We start from the raw sequence: 24,564 nt of genomic DNA, 5'->3' as shown, positions 1-24,564 counted from the left end.
ATAGTTTTGCATACGCTGAGTACGTAAAAAATACTTATAAAATTCCAGACGCATTTTTTTCAAATAGATGAATTCTTAAAACTCCATGTGTATACCCATAACAAGCAACCCGCCCAACTTTGCCACCAGCACGTGAGCTCTCGTTTAAGATTATTTTTTCATAGACAAAATGCTCACATTAGAGAAACGGTATATGCCGGCTGCGCGAAGCTAGAGAAGAAAACATGGATTTTCAGGAATAATTTAGCAAACAATTTTTGACGTAATTTTGTTGTTTAAGTATTTTTTACGTGATCAGTGTATGTAAGACTGCAAGTCCCTTCGCGCTTAGTATACCAATAGTGGGACATCCTGTATAAATCTTAAAAAATATAGCAAAATCATCTCTTCTTCATAGATTCTTTTAGATTCATAGTTCTTGTTTTTAGATTCTCATATTATAACTGAGTGGACATTCCATTTTATACATTTAGTTTTATGTTCTTTTTATTTTATTTTGTATTTTTATAATTGCTCCGTGTATAAATAAGTGTTTTTTCTTTCTTTCTTCTTTATCAAGTATAAAAGCTTTTAAAAAAGTTATGAAAAAGAAATAAATTTAAACTTTTTTTAATCCTGAATTACTCTTCTAGCGTGTACATAACTAATTTAAAAGTGAATTAAAAGCTAATCTTTTGGAAAACTTATTTTTAGAGCTGATTTTACTTACTGAACACCAGCACAGAGCAGAAGTAGAAAGTGAAGTGGCAATGAGTGAATATGACGTTGCCAATCAGGTTGATACCAATGAACGCGCTGGTTCTGCCCACCATGATGCTAAGGCATGTCGCCATTCCTCTGAAAATGTTTATTCTTAATATATATAAATCTCGTGTCACAATGTTTGTCCTCAATGGACTCCTAAACCACTTAACCGATTATAATAAAATTCACACACCATGTGCAGTTCGATCCAACTTGAGAGATAGGATAGTTTAAACATGTAGGTAACACGGGCGAAGCTGGGGCGGACCACTAGTAGTATTATAATTAGAACCATAATGTAATATTGAATAGAGCATAAACTAAAGGTATTTTTATTTTAGTTATTCTTCTTTTAGTCTTCCTTCCTTTAGACGTGGTAAACGAAATTTTATAAATGTGTATAAAATATATTTACAACAAATTAAACAGATGCTTAAGCTTTCTCAAGAACCACGCAACTAGTGGGACGGAATAAAAGTCGGTGCAGTAGTTTTTGATATTTTAGAGAAAAGACAGACAGATAAAACTATCAATTTTTAAACAACCCAAAACAACCCAAAAACTTCATTAGGTACTAATAATAATAATCAATCAAATTTTTAAAGTGCCTCTAAAGTCCGGACGCGAAATAGGAAGAATTTCGTACATTAACCTGTTATTACCTGTCACTGTCACTCCCGCGTAATTAAATAATAATGTGTCTTGCTCGCACAAATGCAATGACCGCCGTCCTCAGGGATTGTAAAACTTTAACCACAACTTTAACCTGAGAGCGTAAGGTTTGTTCTTGATTGCATGTGGTTTTTTTATTGACCTTGAGTCACGACAAAACGTATCGTATAATCTTATAATATATCGTGGTTATTGAAAAAAATAAAATGTAACTAATAAGTATTGTAAATATTCATTTATCATCAAATGAATATTTACAATACTTATTAGTTACATTTTAATTTTTAACCTTTATTCAAAGGACATTTATCATAATCATATTATTTAATACATAAATTAGTAAAAAATATTTTCTCCTCTAAATATTTCATGTAAACTGCACTTCATTCAAAAATGTTTGTGACCACTGTCAGTAGGTAAAGAGGTTTACGAAATTCATTGTACGAAATTCTTCCTGCTCCGCGACTGGACTTTAAGCGATCTTCGATATCCATCTAACGTAATCGGTAAAAGGTAAACAAGCAACTCACCTACAAGACGTAGGATACAAATCCACAAAATACGACGCCAGAATACCCATTCCCAAATTCGTACCAGTAAATGCCATAACAAATATAACAGCAGATACAGGTTCTGGCATGATATTAATTAGCAGACCACTGAGCGCAGATAGGAAGAGTATGGTAAGAAGCACGACCTTTCTCCAGGGCATCAGGTAGGAAATTATAAAGTTTAGGAATGCGAAGGTACATTGGGACATCGCTAGCGTGATTATCGTGTTATTTTCTACGTAGCCGAGGCAAATTGGTTCCTGAAATATAAGGTTATGGGTAAGAATCGTAGGTTACTGTCGATTTTTGCGTATGTTTGAATGATTTCAAGACAGTTTTGGATAAAAAAATTGCAGTATATTGCAGTATATTCTGCATAAGGTGCCAAACTAGCATGTTTTATTATTTTAGGCTTAACAAGATTTTTTGATTAAACTACCAAATAACGTAAAAAAGGTCGATCTTATTTGATATTTCGTTTTATAGCATTCAAATGCTTTATAATTGAAATTATTTAAAGAATATAAAAAAATCTCATTAACCATCGATCTTTTTATCATCATGCATTTCAACGAATACAAACAAAATATATTAAACTGTTGTAATAAACTTACTGAAGATGTAGCATTGTCGAAACTAGTACCATTTACAGGTACACTACTCTTGGTAGAGATCAGTTGGCAGAGGTCCGTAAATTCAGTGGCGGAATTCATTGAGGCTCGCACCACATTGAGGATAAATGGAAGCCAGACTAGGAAGCTGTTATTGCTGTAAAATATATAATTTCATTAGAACTCATTGTCTTCAACTTAATATAACACATTCTTAATCACTACATAGTATAAAACAAAGTCGCTTTCTCTGTCCCTATGTCCCTATGTCCCTTTGCATGCTTAAATCTTTAAAACTACGTAACGGATTTTGATGCGGTTTTTTTTAATAGATAGAGTGATTCAAGAGGAAGGTTTTAGTGTATAATTTATTAGGTTTTAGACAAAGCGGGCGAAGCCGCGGGCGGTAAGCTAGTAATATATAATATAGAATATAAACCTTTTTATCCATATCTATTCCCACACACATGACGGTCTACCTGTGCGGGTATACCTGTACAAATAAACCTGTCACGTCTACGCGTTTGTGATAGTAGATGTAGCCATTAGATATTTAGATTAAGCTATATAGAGAACCCAGAACTCAAGAGATCACAAAATATATCTAGCATCTCATCCAATTGAATGAACATAAAGCATGATTCTTGCCACACCGTGCCGGAGCCAAGAAAGATATGAAATAACATCCATATAAATTTCAAAGACGTGCCCCGAGGTATGAATCACTTTATACAAAAAGTATGCAATAATGTTTGATCGAGCCCCGTACGGAGCACTGGTCGCAGTAAAACATATACCGACCCTAAAACTGACTTACGTAATATACACAACGAAGACAATGAAGAACAGCTGCAGGGTCCTCCAGAGCAGCGGGAGTCTGAATAGCGGCGCGCTCTGCTCGTGCATGGCGTGGAAGAGGGACTTGTGCTTCTTTATCACCGGCGCTTCTAGCATCATGTTGGCGAGCTGAAAGATTATCAAATTATTCAACAGAGAACATGGTTGATCCTTTGCATGTTTTAATAACTTGCTTTGGAACAATACATGTCTGTGCGTGCAATTGGAATCAAAAATTATACAGGTATTATTTCAGTACGTATTAAAAATATTTGCATGGATGCTATATAGGATAGGAGGATAGGAGATAGAATCTTCACAATATACCTGCCTACGTAGACAGAATTAACAGACTTAAAATCGAAGATCTAAAACATGTACTTAAGTTATCGCAAATTTCAAATTCATTTAAACAAAAATGTATTTTTTTTATGGGAAAAAAATACAGACCATTTTCTTTATTAATTTAATCCATCAGTCCCCGGAATCACAGACACAATAGATAATCTATTGTGTCGCGCCCCGGTCGGGGCGCTCGGTGGTCAATGGGTTAAATTGGAATCCAGTAAATTCATAGTTACCTGTTCATCGTGTTTATTCCGACCGTTGTTGATAGAATAAATAGATTTCAGTACATGTACAGCTTCCTTCTTTCTACCGCAGCTTGCCAGAAATTTGGGAGATTCGTGGAAAAAGCATATGGCAACACCACCTAATCCAGCTGGTAATGCCAGGACAATGTTTAAGAATCTCCAGGGGGTAAATGTAATCCCTAATAAGGGGATATCAACGTTGAAGGTCAGTTTGAGCGTTGGATAGGCTAGAACTGAAATAAAAAAATGAAATTATAGTATTGCTTTTTTACTTACCTACTCCTATAAAATTTGATAGCTATAAACAAAATATTTCCTGCATACATCCCTCAATTAAGTGGTTTCCTAGACTATATTATTTACAAGAATTAATGTTCTTCATCAATTAATTTACTTTTAAATTAATTAACAAAGTTTAGTGTAGACTCAATTGTATTTTAAACAATTACATTACTCCTCAATTTAGGTTACCATTTTCTTATTCTACTATACTATTTTTCAAACCAACTTACTTGGAGCAAATCTAGATTAAACACTCCTCAGTCCTCAATCATAAGAACTTCTAATTATGTTCTAATTTTGACCTCATACGAACTTCTGTTACTATTTTATAAAACCTATATTAAAATAACCTTACCTGCAGCAAATCCTGGAGAAAGGATCAGCAGACACGTTATAATCAACACGTATTTCCCTCTCACTCGTTGCATACATGACTCGCCGACCAGGGTGTACGTTGCTGAATTTGCTGCACAAGAACTGAAAATGGATCATTTTTATCTTTTGTAACTGTGTTCAAGCATACACAGTTATTTTAAACTATACTAGAAATTATCTTCTGTTGAATCGTCCTAATCTATACTAATATTATAAAGCTGAAGAGTTTGTTTGTTTGTTTGAAAGCGCGAATCTCAATAGCCCATTTATCGAGGCTATATATCATTACGCTAAGACCAACAGGAGCGGAGCCATGCGGGTGTAACCGCGAAGCGCAGCTACATTGTTAATGAAAATTCTTGATGATGATGAATGATTCGGAAATCACTTACATCCCAACAAGCATTGACTTTTAATAGTCTGAAGCCGGAATGGAATTCAGGACTTAGCTAAAATTCTCTTATTCTTACTAACTTATATTAGGAGTTTAACGGGCTTATAATTATTGTGAATTGACCATTAATTTTAATTAAGATTACAACGGTTATTTTCTTTATGACGTAGTTGATAGGATAGATGGTCATAGTATAAATTTACATTGCTCCGAAAAAATGGCCCTTAAAACTCACTTAGATCACTCGATTGAATACTCAGACCATACAAAACACTCAGCCAAACCTCGTAAACAGTCTAATTAAAATATTTTCGTATTAACAGTCTTCTGGAGTCTGGACATTATCAATTATGTTTACAATATTGTAACAGACGCGTACGAATTAATTTGACCTGTTTCGTTGATCTGTTGTAATGAGCGCGGATACTCGTGTCAAGTGTAACTAAATACATATATACAAGAGGAACATTAGTTTCATAATAGCTAGGAAACCGGTTTTGCTTGCGAGATCATCTGTTTAGGAAGTCTCGTTTGGTTCGTTGATAAGTTTTTACGCGAAAAAGTAAGAAGTCATAATATCCTCATATTTAAACGATTAAATCCATTGTATTAAATAATATCGTTATCTATTTAATTAGCAAATTGTTGTGTAATTGAAATTGTATAAAATGTCTATAATGCCTGATTAAATAAATTAATGATCTATACTTACAAGCAAACAGAAAGAAACTTGATCACTCCCAAGAATATCCAGTTGGGAGCGAGGCTGGCGAGACAGGACAGCACGAATGCGACTTGCACGGATATTTTTAGCGTGTAACGTCGACCCTTTGTGTCCGAGATGTAGCCCCACGGGTAGGAGACTATGAGGATGCCTGAAAACATTGATATAAATAATAAATAAATATTTCAGGACAATTTTCACACACGGCACGATCTGCTGATAAACATACTTACATATATAATTTTAAATAAATACTTATATCAATAATTTAACACCCAGACACAGAGCAAACATCAGCTATGTCACAACAAATATTTATACAAATATTTGGCCCATGTGGGATTCGAACCCACGACCTCTGGCTTGGAAGGCAGGACCAATACCAACCGTTCAGTCAATTATAAAGGTGTCATTCTTGTACTGGATAAATAATGAATAAACTGGTTTTTATGTCAAAAAAACGTCTCGGTCTGAACATCAGGACACATAAGGCTGATCACCTACTTGTCCCTAAAGAAAATCGATCAGTGAAACAGATGTATGGATAATGCATCTGCCCCTTACCCCACTTGGGGACACGGGACTTCACTTTTTTTTAATCTGATTACTGTATGGCGACAAAAAGGTAGTAGGTACAATACAACAGTTCCACCACATCTCACCAATAAAAGGCAGCGAGGTGAGTATCCCCTTCTGCGTGGTGTTGATGTCCAGGTCGCAAGCGGCCACCACCACCAGGCTGAAGCCGAATAGGTCCACTCCGATGCCCAGGAGGATGAGCCCGCAGGTCGCCACCAGTAGGATGTTGTAGAGCCCATTGCCTGGCAGATTTTAAAATGTTAAATCTAATATCAAATTTTTATATTAATTTGTAAGGATGTATGGATGTATGGATGTATGGATGTTTGTTACTCTTTCACGTAAAAACTACTGAACCGATTACAATGAAATTTAGCACACATATAAAGGGTAACTTGGATTAACACATAGGATAGTTATTATCCCGGAAATCCCACGGGAACGGGAACTATGCGGGTTTTCCTATGCAAACGCGGGCGAAGCCGCGGGCGGAAATCTAGTATCTATATAATCTACATATACTTACTACACTTATGGTATGAAGCTGAAGAGTTTGTTCGTTGGAACGTACTTATTTCAGGAACTATTCTCTATTTTCTTTTCAAAATCCTTTTTGTCCTCTTCACGATTAAAACAATACAAACAAATCTTTATTTGCCAAAAACATTAACTTTACAAAAATATGTACGCTGACTCTTAAACTAGAGGAACTCTGTGTCGTTTCTCCTTATACATACAACTAACTAAGTAAATTTTTTTAAAGCAAAACAAAAATATTATAATTTTGTTTCAATGAAATTCATATAATATTATAGAGTTGTCTAAAGATATACAGAGGCTCTCCAGGAATATTAATTATCTCCATGAAATTTTATTTATTTTCTTTCCCTACTGATTACTGCTTTGATTTTTTAAATCATATTTTTGCAATTCTATAGGACCTCCAATTCATTCAGACATTGAATTCACCAAAATCAGATATAATTACTGTATACATTGCAATTAAAATTAAAACACCTGGGTAACTACAATAATTTATTAATAATTTTAGGAACAATGATCCAAAAAATTATTTTTTTGGTATATAAGTCTCCTTCGTTTCGTAAAAGTATTTGCTATCGAGCGGACAGCAAAAAAATAAACCTATTTTTTACATCGAATTTTATCTATAAGGTAATCTAAAAACAAGTCTAAAAACATGACAACCAAAGACACATTCAGATTCCATGCATGCACGCCACGGCATATCCCGCGCAAGAGAGACAAAATTTGCCGATATTCTTATGCACGACGCGGACGGACTGTCGACACATTATTCGTCGTTTAGTTCATGGAATTTAGGATGTAGAGTTGCGAGAGAGATACATTTTTTCCTATTACTATTTAGGAATTTAAACAACCCTTAAATAAACCAAATCATAAGCTAAATAATTTAATATTTTCTACACGTAATATTGGTTTTTAAACCAAAATTTATTTTTAATGAATTCAGAAAAATATACATAATATACTAGTAACTATTCTACATGATTTCATAGTAGGTACTTTATGTTTTAAATATTATTATAAGATTATTGTAGTCATTAAATTGCGTTATTACAATCTATAAGATTGTTCATTATCCATAAAAAAAACAACGTAATCTTAACTGGCCCTCAAAAACGACGACAAATATTCCTCATAAATACGTCAAAATTTGATAAAATCGGTTTTGTAGACAAAATATTCTGTCGATGATTTGATAACGTCATCTATCTTTTGTTTTGACATAAGTCGTCGAGCAATATAATGTTGTCACTTTGTTAGGGGTGGTAGAGAAACAGATAAAAACGATTAAAACTCGACAATGTTGTATTGTTAATATAAATTAGACTTAGATTATAATACGAATTAGACATTTAAACTAAAAACGAATTCTGACTTACAGTATAAGTCCTAACTTGTAGGCTTTTGTAGGATAAAATAGGTACTGCGTTAATTTGCAGATTACTTTAGTAAAGTATTTTTATAAGATACTTTGCAATGTATATGAAAGTGGGAATCATTTTTATTCAGAAAGTAATCGTTTTTTGTATGTTAGTATTAATTAATAAGTATCTAAAGAGATATACCAAAAAAACTTGAGCGAAGTCAAGGGACATCCGGATGGAACGAAGTGTTAAGTAAGAGAGTGGCAGACAGAGAACCACGCGCACGCCGCACGGCTTACAACTCTAGCAAAAAGTATCGTGACAACTTTTCGTAAGAATTTTTTCCGTCTAGCCCCCTTTCACAACGCGCGAAAAGGAACTTAGTTCCAACAGCTTAAACCGAATAAAACCACTTTCATCTGCCAGTCCAGGTGGTCTTTTTGTGCTGTTTCTCGGTGTTATAAGAAGGGCTGCTACATCTTAGCGCGAACGCGTATGTGAACAGAAGGTTCACCCTGGTAGGGACATGCGCAAGGGCGTCCCCTTGACGAGGTCGGGCGGTGCAGGTCTACCATTCTTGTATTATTTATTTATGCAAAATAATGTTCATTCCACCGTATGGAAAGTTTCTCGTGTCACATCAGTACCAGACATCTTTAGATTATATTGCTATCTAAGATATTAAGATAGCTAATCATTGTTACGTAACAAATCACTGACCAATTGCTGTTCTCTCAATCGCATTCTTATCTGTCACATTGGGAAAATTATTTGCGATACTAGTAAATAATCGTATCAGATTACTTGATTGTCAGCACGGGTTCAGATTAAGCGGTCTGTATCTAATCATTTAAATTTTGGAACTTATATTAATACATTCCTGTACGAAAACAGGTGGACGACTCTTATCTTGACTTTCAAAAGGCTTTCGACAAAATATATAACTGGCAATTTTTCGCGTATTATTTCAAAGATTCTTTGCAGTTTGCATTATGTTCAAATTGGAACATACAATCTACATGTCAAATCGACTAGGACCGACCCAATTAATATATAGGGTATTTATTGATTAAAGAATTATAACTATGATTTTAATAAATATTATCCACTAAAAGTATTTTTATATTTTTTTCTATACATTTGTGATCGAGGAGAAAAAGAAAAGCATTAAAATAAAATTTAATTCAATTTTCTAAAGAAGAAAAATATATTAGTTTCTACTTTCTACAAATTACACGCAACTTACAGCTGTATCATTTTTTTTTTTCATATTCGATTCGAATAATTCGAAGTATTTAATTAAATAATTTCATTCAAATTAGTTCATCAGTATTGTACAAAGCAACGATTTATAAGTTTTGAATATTTATGTATATGAAAAGCTCCATTTGAATCCAAATATAAAAATTTTGTAAAGCCGAAACAAATTTAGAAGTTCCTGCATTTGCATATATATAACATTATGTCTGTTATCTCTTATAATAAATTCTGATTCTGCAATTACTTGTCTTATGAGTAAAATTAGTTGTTTACTGTAGTTAATACTTACGTAAGTTACTTAGAAATTGTAAATTTATGAAGAATACGTAATTAATATTCAAAGCACGTTCGCGTGTAAAGCTCTGAAACATTTAAGTATGGATTAAGTGTAACTTAATCAACAATTTAACTTCATATCCTAAGTTCATGAAATAATTTTGAACTATTTTTTATATATGAACTAAAGTCCGGACGCGATTCGCGAAATAGGAAGAATTTCCTACATTAACCTGTTATTACCTGTCACTGTCACTCCCGCGTAAATATAATGTGTCTTGCTCGCACAGGTGCAATGACCGCCGTCCTCAGGGATTGTAAACCTTTAACCTGAGAGCGTAAGGTTTGTTCTTGATTGTATGTGGTTTTTTTATTGACCTTGAGTCACGACAAAACGTATCGTATAATATATCGTGGATAACTCAGGCCCCGGAACCTCAGACACAATAGAAAATCTATAGCGTCTGGGACCAATCGGGCCGCTTGGGGCTCAATTGGTTATTGAAAAAATTAAAATGTAACCAATAAGTATTGTAAATGAATAAAGGATATTTATTTAATAAGTTAGTAAAAAAACATTTTCTCCTCTTATTATTTCATGTAAACTGCACTTCATTCAAAAATGTTTGTGACCACTGTTAGTAGGTAAAGAGGTCATTGTACGAAATTCTTCCTGCTCCACGACTGGACCTTAGCTTTCCACCCGCGGCGACGCGACACCTGCTTTGTCTAAAACCTAGTAGAAGTTATAAACTGAAAACTTCCTCTTGATAACTCTATAGCCCTCGTGCGGCTACAAAAACTCTACAATTTATGTTTCTTTCAATATATGGATGAATCCAGTACTTCCTACTCTTATGTCGTCACTGGAATCGCTCGACATAACATCCGTCCACAAAAACGAGGCACAATAATGATGAATTTAGTCATTTTACAGTCGCTTAATATGCGAGCATCGGGTTGCGAGCAAATATCTAACTAGTATTCAACTCGAGTATCGTATTCTAGAAGTATCGTAAATCGTAATGGGAGAAGGGCCCATCTATTAAAAAAAACGCATTAAAATCCGTAGCGTATTTTCAAAGATTTAAGCATACATAGAGACAGAGAAAGTAACTTTGTTAAATACTATTTATTGATTGTGATGGTACTTATATTTCACGTAAAAATTACTGTTTATGTTTTTGTGTAGATTTTTTTAACATACCGCAAGCCTTTAAATGTGCTATAATTTTTTATGAATAAGACATTCAACGATTTTTCATCAGTGAATATTCTTTGTGGTCGTATTAATTGTTATGTTCTGTATGCGAAAGTAACTCTGTTTGTCTGTCTGTCTGTTACGCTTTGCCGCTTAAACCTCTCAACCGATTTTGATGAAATTTGGCACAGACAACCTTTAGACCCTGAGAAAGAACATAGGCTACCTTTTATCAAAACACCACGCGGGCGAAGCCCCGGGCGGAAGCTAATTACTTTATAATATTTAAGAAGTTGTGAACATACTGGGTATTTTTATCTTTCTTGGCGTTTAATTCTTTATTTTATTCCATTCGAAGAACTAACGATAGTAAATGTTACCATACTGAATTGGCCAATACAATAATTCACGTCACCATAAAAGAAATCTCATCGTACTCAGCGATAGATTAATTAGCGATAGAAAATTTGAAAAAATCGTCATAACTCCGAAAATACGAAAAATCGCATAACATACATGGGGGCAATTCGAATAGCGCTCTAGGTCCTCTACCTCTCAGCTTCCGTTCATCGCTACTTTTTGGGACACCCTGTATAACTAAAATGTCTCAATTTTTTTATGTATCAAATTGTTGCCATTACATAATATAATGTGCCGCGGTTTCACCCGCAGGCCGCAGTGCTCCGCTCCTGTTGGTCTTAGCGAGATAGCCTTCCTCGATAAATGGGCTATCTAACACCGAAAGAATATTTCAAATCATAACAGTAGTTCCTGATTAGCGCGTTCAAACAAACAAACAAACTCTTCAGTTTTACAATATTAATATTATATTATAGTAAAGGTATTATACATAAATTATATTGATTGATGATGATGATGATGATGATGGATGATTGTTTACTTATATTTACAATGTGTTAATATTTGATACTTGGTAACGTAACAGCAATTAGTTAAAACACACAGTCTGGATAAACAACTTCTCGCGGAAGAAATCGCTTCGCTTATAAAATTGGAAGTACATAACTATGCACTTATATTAATTGTTATTTTAAATTAATATATTTACTGGGTATCAATAAATAAATATAACATGTATAAAAAAATAAAAATACATAAAATAAAGACCATTTAAAAACCTTATGTATATTAGGTATATTATACTTACATATATTTCCGGCAAAAACATACTTACTACTTTTATAGAATATTTGTGTATTTAAAAAGTATTTTTTTTATTTGCACAGAATTAAGTATGTTAAGTTAAAAAAAAATACTTTGTTTAAATTTTCTAGATATAGAAATCTATAAATTTTCGCGTTTAAATAAAGTTGAAAATCTATAGAAAACATAAATATTAACGAAAAAAATAAAATTGTTATTACAAAATGTTATTACAAAAAAGATCTTAAACAATGTCTAAACACATGTTTAGTTAAACAGCATTTAGAGCTTTAAACTCTGTCTAAAGATGTGTCTAACTTTCTCTATTACAAAACAGTGTTTATCTTTTGATTAGCTAAAACATCGTTAGGCAGCCAAATGTTATTTTAAAATAGCAACACTACAAAACTTTCGTTCAAATGTCTGCAGTTCATTCCATAACATTCCTTTTTAAGTAAATCAGTTACGTGATCCTATGCAGAAAAATATGCTTAAATCGTTTAAATAGTCTTATTATATATTTGGATAGTGTATTATGCTTGTATTCTGCGAATATTTGTACTATTTTATTGAATACGCTGTTATAAGTTTTGGAACAATGAAAATTATGTAACAAACAACAGTTCGAAGGAATGGAACGTGCTTGTTGATCTATAGTTTGACCGCGAGCATCGTAAGGGAAATCTTCTTTTATTATATTGTATACTAGCTTCCGCCCGCGACTCCGTGCGCGCGGAAAAATTAAGATTTATTTTTTTTCTACGCATTTTTCCGGGATAAAAAGTATTCTATTTTATGCCCAGGGTAATAAGGTATAATTATACCAAGTTTCATTGAAATTGAACCGTTAGTTTTCACGTGATGCCTTCACATACAGACAGACAGACAAACAAAAAAATTTTTAATCACATATTTGGGTTTGGTATCGATCCAGTAACACCCTCTGCTATTTATTTTTTCAATATTTTCAATGTACAGAATTGACCCTTCTACAGATTTATTATATGTATAGATTCGATTTACATAACCTTTGCTAAATCTAGTTATCCTTTTGAACCTAAGATCATCAAAAGTTTCAAAAGGATCTATTTGTGTATTATATCTATTCACTTGACTGTCTCCAAAATTATCCATGTAATCTAAATCTTGTATATCAATATCATCAATAAAATCAAACAAGCCTAGATCAATTGTTATTGATGTTTTTAATCATTTACTAGCTCACACTCTCACAGATTTAATTATTTAACTGTAACTTTGAGGTTAAATAGGACTTTAGACAAGCGTTGAGTCGTGTCTAAATTTAAACAGTGTTTAAACAGTGTCTAACACTAATCAGGGGTTAAACACGGTTTTGTAATAGACAATTTTTTAAACACGTGTTCAACATGCGCTTAACTTTTTTGTAATAACACTGAAAGAGTTTGTTTGGACGCGATAGTCTGGGAAACGCGGAACAGTTGGACAGATTTCAAAAATTCTTTCACCATTGTATAATATGCACGTGAACACCAAGTGCTATCCTAATTCCTAACAAATTTCCCCTCCACCATCTGGGTCGACTTTGGAGCCCTTTGAAATTTTACCACATGGCGGATCAGCACCTAATATTTCTACGTGCAGAGATGACAATAGCATTCGTGATTTCCCTACCAACATAACTACGCGTGGTAATAAACGGAAACATGATCAAGATCTTAAAGAGGAATTGCAGGCTTTTAAAGCAGACATTCTTAGTAGTTTAAACAATTGGAAGGAATCTCAAGATAACAAAATAGAGGCTATATTAACAAACTTAAATGAGCTTCGTAATGAATATAAAGACTTACATTCAAGTGTAAAATTTATTAGTGATAAATATGATGAGATGATGCAATCTATCTCTGTATTACAAAAAGAAAACCAGGAAAAAACAAAACACATTTATGAACTTGAAACTAAAATGGAATCAATTGAGAGACATTTGAAATGTTCTACAATTGAGATTCGAAACATACCCAAAATAAAAAAAACCGAGACTACGAGCGACCTCATAAATATAGTCCACGATATTGGCACATTATTAAAATTAGATGTACATGAACAAAGTATAAGAGATATATATAGAGTAAATACTAAGACTGCTACTTATAAACCGATAATCATCGATTTTACTAGTAAAATATCTAAAGACAAATTTATCTGGGCTACGAAAGATTTTAATAAAAAGAACCCAAACAATAAATTAAACACATCGCATCTCAAAATTGACAATAATAAAACACCGGTATACATAACAGAAACGCTAACATCTAGCACCAGAAAGCTATTTTATAAAAGCAGGGAGTTTGCTAGGGGGCATAATTATGCTTACTGTTGGATTTCATATGGACGTATATATTTAAGAAAATCTGAAGGTTCCCAACAATTTAGAATTGACACCGAAAGTGATCTCCAAAAACTTGGTGATAAATGACTCTCTGTCGTTAGTAATAGTATTATTATAAGAAAAGTGCTTAATATAGTTTATAAGATGTATTCCAAATTTTATATGTTTTTTAAAGACTGGTTGTCCGATGGGTCAGTCATCAGTATTGTCAATACACAAACTATCATAATTACTCATACATACAAAACATTACTTAACATCCTACACCTCTTGCGAAAACCTAAAGCATTTGACTATCATAAATTTTATATAAATATGTTACATATGTATTTGCAGGCTCAGCTTCTTATAAAGCGTCCTTTCATTTGCTTTTTTGGCATCAGTGTTAATAAAATTAATAAAGGTGGTAATGATATGAATTATTTAATAAATATTTTAATAAATTCGATTCCTTCAAAATCATAACGTCCGACTTGGATACAGTTTCAGCAAATTGTACTCAAGTTGATGACACATACAGATGCCAAAACCTTCTACAGAATGATCCTAATTTGTTTCATATAATAACTGTAAATATTCGAAGTATATATTGCAACTTTGATCTACTAGCGGCTTTTCTTGCAACGCTCGCCACACCAATGGACATCATTGTTCTAACTGAGTGCTGGTCAAAGGAGGGTGTTTTTCCACCGAGCCTAACTGATTATAACGTGCATTACACTAAAAAATATTTAAACCAGAATGATGGGGTTATCGTTTATGTACGTAAATCATTGACAGCTGTTTCCTGGGAACCTGAAATGGTGGATGGTAATTGCCTTGTTCTTAATATTGATAAGTATTCCGTTATTTGTTCATATCGACCACCCAGTTATACAAATCCGCGACCTTACTTAGAATGCTTAGATACTATTCTCAAAAAAATTAAACAACCGCACATAATATTTACGGGTGATATTAATATTAACACTATCTGTAATGATATTCATAGCTCTCATTTAAATGAATACTTATGCATTTTAGCTAGTCATGGTCTGGAACTGGGTATAACATGTCCAACAAGACTTAACAATTGCCTTGACCACTTTATGATAAAAACCTCGGATAGTTGGCAGACTTTGGTTTTTCCACCATTAACTGATCACAGTCCTATTCTTTTACAAATAAGAAGTAATAAGATGTCGAGATTAAAAACTAATTTGTCTAAGCAGGTACTAGATTACGCATTAGCATTGGAAAAAATTAGTGCAATCGACTGGACTCAGTATTTTTCCCTGCGTGATGTAAATCATAGTGCTGAATGGCTTGTGAACAGTATCGGTGGAGTTATCAGGGAGTGTACTTCGATTGGGTATTTATCAAAAAAGAAGGTGCCTCTGAAGCCTTGGATTACCCCCGGAGTAGTAAGATCAATCCGTAAAAGAGATAAGTTACATAAAAAAGCCAAGCTACGACCATGCGATAGTCAAATACATAGTACATATATTAAATATAGGAACACTTGTAACAAAATTATAAAGTCTTTAAAGCAGAAATATTACCAAACGCAATTACAAAATAGTGAGAAAGATTTAAAAAAAACATGGAATATTATAAAAGAAGTATGTAATATGAAAGCTAACAATGATATACCCACGGAGCTGCTCACGATTGGTAGTAATACAAAGGAGTCCTTAAACAAAATTAATAATTTTTTCACAACCATAGGTGGGAACTTGGCTAAGGAGATATTAAATAAATTACACAAGACAGAAGATGAACTCGCTAACCAAATAAAACATCTAAACTCAAACTCAAATATTCATTCTATGTCCTTCATACCAACTGATTCATATGAAATTAACAAAATAATAAATGATTTCAAGACTTCTAGCGCATCTGGCCTCGATGGTATATCTTGTAGATTTATTAAGCTAGCAAAGGAATATCTTATTAGTCCAATTGAATATTTATGTAACTTAAGTTTAGAACAAGGTATCTTTCCAGACATCTTTAAAAAAGCTATCGTGTCTCCAATTTATAAATCAGATGATAAGCAAGATGTCTCCAACTATAGACCTATATCTTTACTTTCAACACTGTCAAAGATTCTGGAAAAAATTATTAATAGCCGACTAATCAAATACCTAGAAAAAAATAATTTAATTACTGCTGCTCAATATGGATTTCGGAAAGGAAAATCAACAGAAGAAGCCATACAGAGATTAACTACGTTAATTTATCAATATCTTGATAGAGGGGATAAGGTTGTTGGCGTGTTTCTTGACATAAAAAAAGCTTTTGATACAGTTTCAATTCCGATATTATTATCGAAATTGGAAAGCTTAGGAATTCGTGGTCATGCGCAAAATTGGTTCAGAAGTTATTTGTCTTGTAGAGAGCAGTACGTGAGAGTAAAAAATGATATTAGTGATGCCTCGTCGTGTAGTTTTGGTATTCCTCAAGGCAGTACGTTAGGACCTACTCTGTTTTTAACTTATATTAATAGTCTCCCTGACCAAATTACTACCGACACAGATATCCAGATGTTTGCTGACGACACGGTCTTGTTATTTCACGGTCACAGTTGGGAACAAGCTCACAGTAAAGCAGAGAGAGGATTGAAAAATGTCACAAGCTGGCTAGAAGATAACTTGCTCACATTAAATATTTCTAAAACGAAATATCTTTGTTTTTCAAAGACAGCCACCTACGGTCCATCCACAAGTTTAACCATCAAGCTACACTCTTTTCCATGTAATAGAGGGCAACTAAGTCAATGTAATAATTGTGCGACACTAACTAGGGCTACATCTATAAGATACTTGGGTATACTTGTAGATGACAAATTGAGTTGGAAAGACCATATCACTCATGTTTGCAATCGTGTTAGAAAACTAGTTTATATATTTAAGCACCTAAGACCAGTTGCTAACAAAAAACTGCTTATCCAAGTGTACAAAGCACTTTGTGAGAGCATTATAAATTATTGTGTGACGTCATGGGGTGGGGCTCCTAAAACTATAATGTCCGAACTTGAGCGTGCCCAGCGGGCAGTGTTAAAAGTTCTCATGCACCTACCATACAGGCACTCCACGGTAGATGTTTACGCGAAATCAGGAGTTCTTTCAGTTCGCAAGATTTATATATTAAAAGCTCTTTTGAGATATCACCGTTTTACAGCCCACACACTGCCTCGAACATGGAAGAGAAAATTCAGGTGCCCTATACCCCCCACCAAGACTCATTTTGCAAAACGGCAGCTAAATTGCATTGCTCCACGGTTATATAACAGCATCCCGACTAAAGACATAAACACAATTATAAATTTATCTACCAATCGTTTCAAAAAATACATCATCAATTGGCTCCAAAATCTTGATTATATACAAACTGAAAATCTTTTCACTACTATTAAATAAATACTATTAAATAAATGCTAACAACAAAGTCACTCACTCATTCACACTCACACAAACATAAGTCCACAAAAGCACATACACATACACATACACATACACACACATACTCACACTTTCACACACTATGTCCATCGGCCCAAATCATAATTATACTTTTATTTTTTTTTAATCTTTTAATTTGTATTCTTTCATCATTAGTCACTAAAATTTATTTTGTTAACTGGCCAAATATAATGTAATACATATATGGAATTTGTAAGGGAAGGCACTGCCTTCTGAGATACAGGTATTTACCTAGTTCAGAAGGCAGAGCAATATTGTAATGTTATATGTGAAGTTGCTAATAAATTTTTATTTTATTTTTTTTTATTTTTTTTTAAATGTTTATTAATGCCAAACTATCTGTTTGTCTGTCTATTCGTTATGCCTTATTCACTGAAACCATTTAGATGTGGAACAGAAATAGCTTGAGAGCTGAGGAAGAATAGGAGTCTTTTGAGTCTTTCTGAGTTCTGTCTCGGAAATTCCATCGGAAAGAGTACTATGCAGCTATGTATTTTATCGTCAGACTCGCGAAAGGGTTCCGTAGAACTATTTATAAGCATTTTTTTTATTTAAATCATGTTTTTTTGACGTGACAAGGTCTTATAATTCGATAGAGCCGACTGCACGCACGAAAAAACATGACTCATGCGGCGTTACCTCGCTTTGAGGCGTTCCATGTAAGGCTTGAAGTGCAAGCGAGAGCGCGGAACGAGCGACATAGAAGCACAATCGGACGTTGTCACGTTCAACTATCGTCAGTAAACCGACTTTACAGACCAATTTTTTTTTTCCATTCAATAATTATTCTTTTGCTTTTTTAAGGGATTCTAAAGATTATATGATTACGAGCTTGGTGCATGAGAGCCCCTTAATAATTTATTTTATTCTTATTGTTGTTAATTGTTATACCGACAATAGAAAATACATTTTTAAAGTGTTAACTATCACGGTTCATGGAATAAATGCACCTTGGTGACAGACAGACAGTGAAGTCTCAGTAGTCCATTTCGGTACGGAACTCTAAAGAAGTCGATTAGCTATTACTCTATCCTTATTTATCTTCCTCTTATATATAAAAATGAATCGCAAAATGTGTTGGTAAGCGCATAACTCGAGAACGGCTGAACCGATTTCGATAATTCTTTTTTTATTATATTCCTTGAAGTACGAGGATGGTTCTTATGTAGAGAAAACGTAAACATGTACCACGGGCGAAGCCGGGGCGGACCGCTAGTAATATTATAAATGCGAAAGTAGCTCTGTCTGTCTGTATGTCTGTTACGCTTTCCCGTTTAAAATTCTCAACCGATTTTGTAGTTTGGCACAGACAATCTTTAGACCCTGAAAAAGAACATAAGCTACCTTTTATCAAAGCACCACGCGGGCGAAGCCTCGGGCGGAAGCTGGTGTTTTATAAGTAATTTATGTTTTATATCACGTCAGACATTGTTGGCATTGAAACTTATTTTTAGTTATTTAAATGAGAAAACTAACAACGGAAACACATATTAACTTCGATAAAACGTTGAAACAATTGAAAGAAATTGATACACTTGTTTTTGGTACAAAACTATAAAGACTTGAGTTGTTTCTACTTGATGAAAGCCAACATCATAACATCCAAACCAATAAGACGAGACAAGATTCAATTTACTATGATAATATGCTTATTTATATTATCTACTAGCTTATCGCCCGCGGCTTCGCCCGCTTTGTCTAAAACCTAATAAATTATATATTAAAACCTTCCTCTTGAATCACTCTATCTATTAAAAAAAACGGGATACAAAGGGACATAGGGACATAGGGACAGAGAAAGTGACTTTGTGTTAAACTATGTAGAAATGTCGCAGATTAAAGGATTGGCCACTTGTATGTTATCGTAAACATCACTTTTTATCAGTCTGCACTGCATCTAATCTTGTATAAACCTACGACGTGCCGTGCCTATCTTATGACCTCAAGGATAATGTAGATATCGATAGCTTCGGGCATATGATCTGATGTAATATCGTAAATATATTATATATTACCAAATAATCACTACGTAGTAGATAAATAACTTCACACAGAAATTTCCGTACCTACTGTTATCATAAACTACATTTTTTGCAATATGACAGCTGCGTGTGATAATGAACCTTAAAGGCTCGAACGCTCGGCTGGTTATCTATTGCGTGGGCGCAAAGTCGCTCGCGCGCCGCGTGACGAACAAAACTACCAGACGATATACAAACCAAAAGTCAACATTTTTTCGTCGCAGACGGGTAATTAGTAATCGCGATGTCATGTGAGAGACAGCTGTCAACCCACCGCCGTTTGGGTCGGTGTTTACGCGATAAGCGTTAGATATTTGCGCGCAAGTACACATGAGTGACAGAGACCTTGTAATATGGCCTGTAGATTTGCCCGCTGCAGCTGTAGTAATCATAATTTTTATACGGTGAGCTTATATGTTTTGTAGCTTTTTCGTCTGTACAAATCTAAATTTTTATACACACACGGTCAGTGGTTTGACTATGCTGATAGGTCAGCCCCCCTTGACGGGGTTCAGCATAGAACTGCCTCGCTACTGCAGTACGTCTGGAATATTCACAAAGCGCACATTGACGACACGCAAAAAAACAGCGCATTCGCAACAGTCTTATGAATGTAAATGCGGAGAGATATAAGTAGGTATGTCAGAAATATGGCAATCAGAAAAATTAACAGAGACCATAACTATATACCTAATCGATAGAATAGATACATAATAGATATTAAATTGGATACTATTGTAGCGGAAAACAGATTGTATAACACTGAAAATTAAAAGTAAATCGACTCGAGAAACAGATAGCTGATAGAGTTTATAAAGGAAAAGAAACAAAAACAATATTGTAATGTTTGGTTTAGAGGACAGGAGTAATTCTAACACAGAACTATTGTATGCGGTAATATAAATACTTATTGCGGGATGATTTCTAATTAGGAGCTTATAGTACCTATGTCAATCGGCCACTGTAATTTTGAGGAATTATACTATACATAATATGTATTCCTCATTTCGAATACATGTACGATTTCTTAAAATTTACTAAATATAAAAAAATCCTAAAGTTAGGTCCGCTTAGATAATAATTAGGGTAGGGTAGGTATAGTAAAACTGGTTATATAATCATTGATTTATCGTAATATTTTTATTTATATGATAGTATAGCATAGATAAGATAGATTACATAACTAACACATCACGGGAATAAAATGCGACAAAAACTAGTTGAAATTTTATCGACGGTTATTGAATAAGTAATAGCTGTGTTTTACCTGAAAATAAAACACATATTAAATACTTACCTATATTTGAAGCTTACTTCATTGAGAAGGCACCTAGCTTTTTCCGCCTATTTTTCCCTCTCTTTCCGTTGTATATATGCTATCTCTCTCGCACACCTCTCCACCAGGTGGCGGGGCGCACGATAATGTCGGGCGCTGGATGTTTTTCATTGAGTCGAAATCCACAACAGGTGGACGTTAAGTGTAAGCTTCAAATATAGGTAAGTATTTAATATGTGTTTTATTTTCAGGTAAAACACAGCTATTAAACACTTGACCGTAATTTGAAGCTTACTTCATTGAGACCTGTTTGTTACCCACCTGGTGTACAATATATGGACGCCAATGTGAATTTGAATACATAAGTAATTACTTGTTTCTTTATTTGAAAGAGTAAGGTGTGCAGATAGTATACCTACCAATAAATCACACAAATTTTTATATTATATAATATATTAACAATCCCAGATGAAAAGTTAATCAAATAAGAACCAAAAAGTTAATCATAATGATTAAAAGTATTAGAACTTATGAGATTGGTTCAAGCGTACCTTAGTTAACCTTTTGGGCTTGAAAAGTTAAAGTTACTACAATTTTCACTATCTTTAGCGTAAATCTGCGAAAGCGCCAGTAACGACTTTCAATTACGCATTTAGATGTTACTTACAAAATGAAGCAACAGCTGATCCCGACGAGGCAAAAATACCTCAAACTCAAACCTTTATTTATTCAATTAGAACTCTGTAGAAGCACAATTGAATCATCTTAACATAGAATTACCACCTGTCTCAACTCACACAGTTTTAACCCAACCTGCTACAAGCGGACAAGAAGAGAACTTGGTCCTTACTTTTGGGGTCAGAAATAAATTTAAAAGGTCACCCCTTGAATAAGGCAATAAAATATCAAAACAGGTAAACGGTTTTAATTATAATACAGATTTTTAACATCAAACCAAACCGTGCGGTATCTATTAATGTTTAGAGCCAGCGCCACCAATCATAATCTAAACATGGCTAGTACTTTCAGTACAATGCATGAATTATTTATTTAAAACTGATAGGTCATAAACTCTGTACTGGAAACAAATATACTGAACTTAAGAGACTAAAATGATAAGGAGCTTATCTGTGTCCCAAAACTGCAATTACTACAGCCAAGTACGTTACTTTTAATCAATTCCGTTTTAAGATATAATTATGATTTACATCAGAACTTATATACCGAAAGCCTCGGGACTACATAACGTGACTTATCTTCTTATATATAAAAATGAATCGCAAAATGTGTTGGTAAGCGCATAACTCGAGAACGGCTGAACCGATTTCGATAATTCTTTTATTATATTCCTTGAAGTACGAGGATGGTTTTTATGTAGAGAAAACGTAAGTACCACGAGCGAAGCCGGGGCGGACCGCTAGTTTATAATAATAGTGTTTGTGCACAACACTAGGCAGTCAACAGCTATATGAACGTCAGATAGGAAAAGAGCCAAATTTATCCAGTCAGTAACAAAGGATTTTAACTATAGTTACTTTATTCTAATTCAACCAACTACTACTAGCTACTCCGTATGTCTTTTGGATAGACGGAGGCAAATAGGATTTTTATTCCAACTATATCATTTGATATTTTGAAAATGTACTCCACATTTTCATACCGTCAGAGTCATTTTGCAGATTATAGTGGTGCAGCACTGAACACTGTCTATTAGGTGGCTGATGCTGCTGACCGGGCCTTCAGTTCCGCTTTCCAGAATACCTTCACCCTTCTAGGTGTTACTACTACTGAAATAGCGGTACTCTATCGCGTCGTTCAGGTCTCTAACTGACTAGGATTTCTCATATTATCGTAACAACCCTCGCTCGTTCTAACGAGGATAAATTATCGCCAAGGAATTCTGCTGCAGGATAATGGCAAGAGAGATTATAAGCTTAACTTTGCATTATTATGTTAAGGAATATGGTGGGTTTTGAATACTATCGTCGTCTGAAAGTATCTCCTTTCGATTAACTGCATTAAGGATGCAGATCTGATCCCATCTTTGTTCCGTAGGAATGCTACGACAGTCTAAACGTTACACTGAACAAGAAAATTGCCCTGAATATAGTCGGTTGTTCCAACATCCGTAATATGGCTAGCCTAAGGTTAGTTATCCCTTGATTGTAACTGCTACCAATGGAGGCATTGCTCTTGTGTTGTCCACAGTTGTGCGAGTGCAAAAATGAAGAACTGAGCTCGTGGGGAGCTATGTCGAATGAATCTGTGTTAAGATTATGACAGTATAGGACAGTTAGCTGTGGATGCGAAGACAGGACATTACTTTATTCATCCGTAAACACGCGAGGCAGCCACGGACAGCGATATAGCAAGAACTAAACTAGCAAAGTTTAGTTCGCTTACCAGACTATGTCATGTTTTAAATGCAGTATATCCTCTGAATAGCATTGCATTTATGACTATTGATAAACTTAATTCACCCGTAAACACGAGAAGCAGGCACGGATAGCGATATAGCAAGAACTAAACCAGCAAAGTTTAGTTTGCTTACCAGACTTATATTTTAAAAGCCGTATAGCCTGTACATTTCATTTATTGCCCCCCCCCCCCCTCAAAGCAAAGAAATGAGAAGTCATTTGGCAGAGCTTTCTCGTTAAGGGTAGGGGTTCCAAGTAATATCTAATAATAAGAGGCTTTTGTTTGGAAATATTGACTTTCCGTTATTTATCCTCTATCCTATGTAACTCAACAGTCAGTATTCTCAGCATTCGTTGAGTACTTAAACGTTTTACGTTAATAGTTGTATATAACTTTATTATACAATATAATAATCCTGGTGGGATGACAAAAAACTTGTCTAACAAACGATTATCCTAATCCCTCAGCGATTTATTGTTTGAGCCCCGAAGAAAAATCTCATGGGTGTAATAATGAGGTCAAATGGGTTGAAAAACGAGTCAAATAAATTGCCTACAAGACCGGGCAACTAAAATAGGCCTATGAGAGGTCAACTATACGTAATCAATCGTCATTTGTTACATTCAATCGCTTTGCGATTAAAAAATCTCTTCCGATGTTTGTATATGAAAATTGGTCGGCTAGTGCCATTTAATTACGATACCAAACATACCGTTGACACAAGGCTTGGTGACAATCCTCGAAACCACCGCCACAAATCATCTGCGAGATGATATTTGATCCGACTCGCCTTCCTTTGTTGTGATTAGGCTTTGCATTGGTAAATACAATTTGTTCAATTCCA

At 34.2% G+C, this 24,564-nt stretch overlaps 1 protein-coding gene across 1 annotated transcript in view; it reads right to left on the bottom strand.

The window, feature by feature from the left end:
• The window catches only part of LOC149908250 (uncharacterized), a 34,280-nt gene that overhangs the window by 2,462 nt on the left and 7,254 nt on the right, over positions 1 to 24,564 (bottom strand). The window contains exons 2-9 of the mRNA XM_090101679.1: positions 6,446 to 6,604; positions 5,772 to 5,934; positions 4,646 to 4,767; positions 3,997 to 4,241; positions 3,396 to 3,544; positions 2,582 to 2,735; positions 1,947 to 2,227; positions 710 to 837 (exon numbers count right to left, since the gene is read on the bottom strand). Of these exons, the coding sequence (XP_089957805.1) occupies positions 710 to 837; positions 1,947 to 2,227; positions 2,582 to 2,735; positions 3,396 to 3,544; positions 3,997 to 4,241; positions 4,646 to 4,767; positions 5,772 to 5,934; positions 6,446 to 6,604 (1,401 nt within the window). The remainder of the gene's footprint in view (positions 1 to 709; positions 838 to 1,946; positions 2,228 to 2,581; positions 2,736 to 3,395; positions 3,545 to 3,996; positions 4,242 to 4,645; positions 4,768 to 5,771; positions 5,935 to 6,445; positions 6,605 to 24,564) is intronic.

This window comes from Colias eurytheme, chromosome 5, assembly GCF_061535395.1.
Source record: "Colias eurytheme isolate Ceu_HAF_F1 chromosome 5, ilColEury1 Martin Lab GWU primary, whole genome shotgun sequence".
NCBI classification, from domain to species: domain Eukaryota; kingdom Metazoa; phylum Arthropoda; class Insecta; order Lepidoptera; family Pieridae; genus Colias; species Colias eurytheme.
The sequence above is the reverse complement of the archived record's forward strand: the minus strand, read 5'-3'. Positions and strand labels throughout refer to the sequence as shown.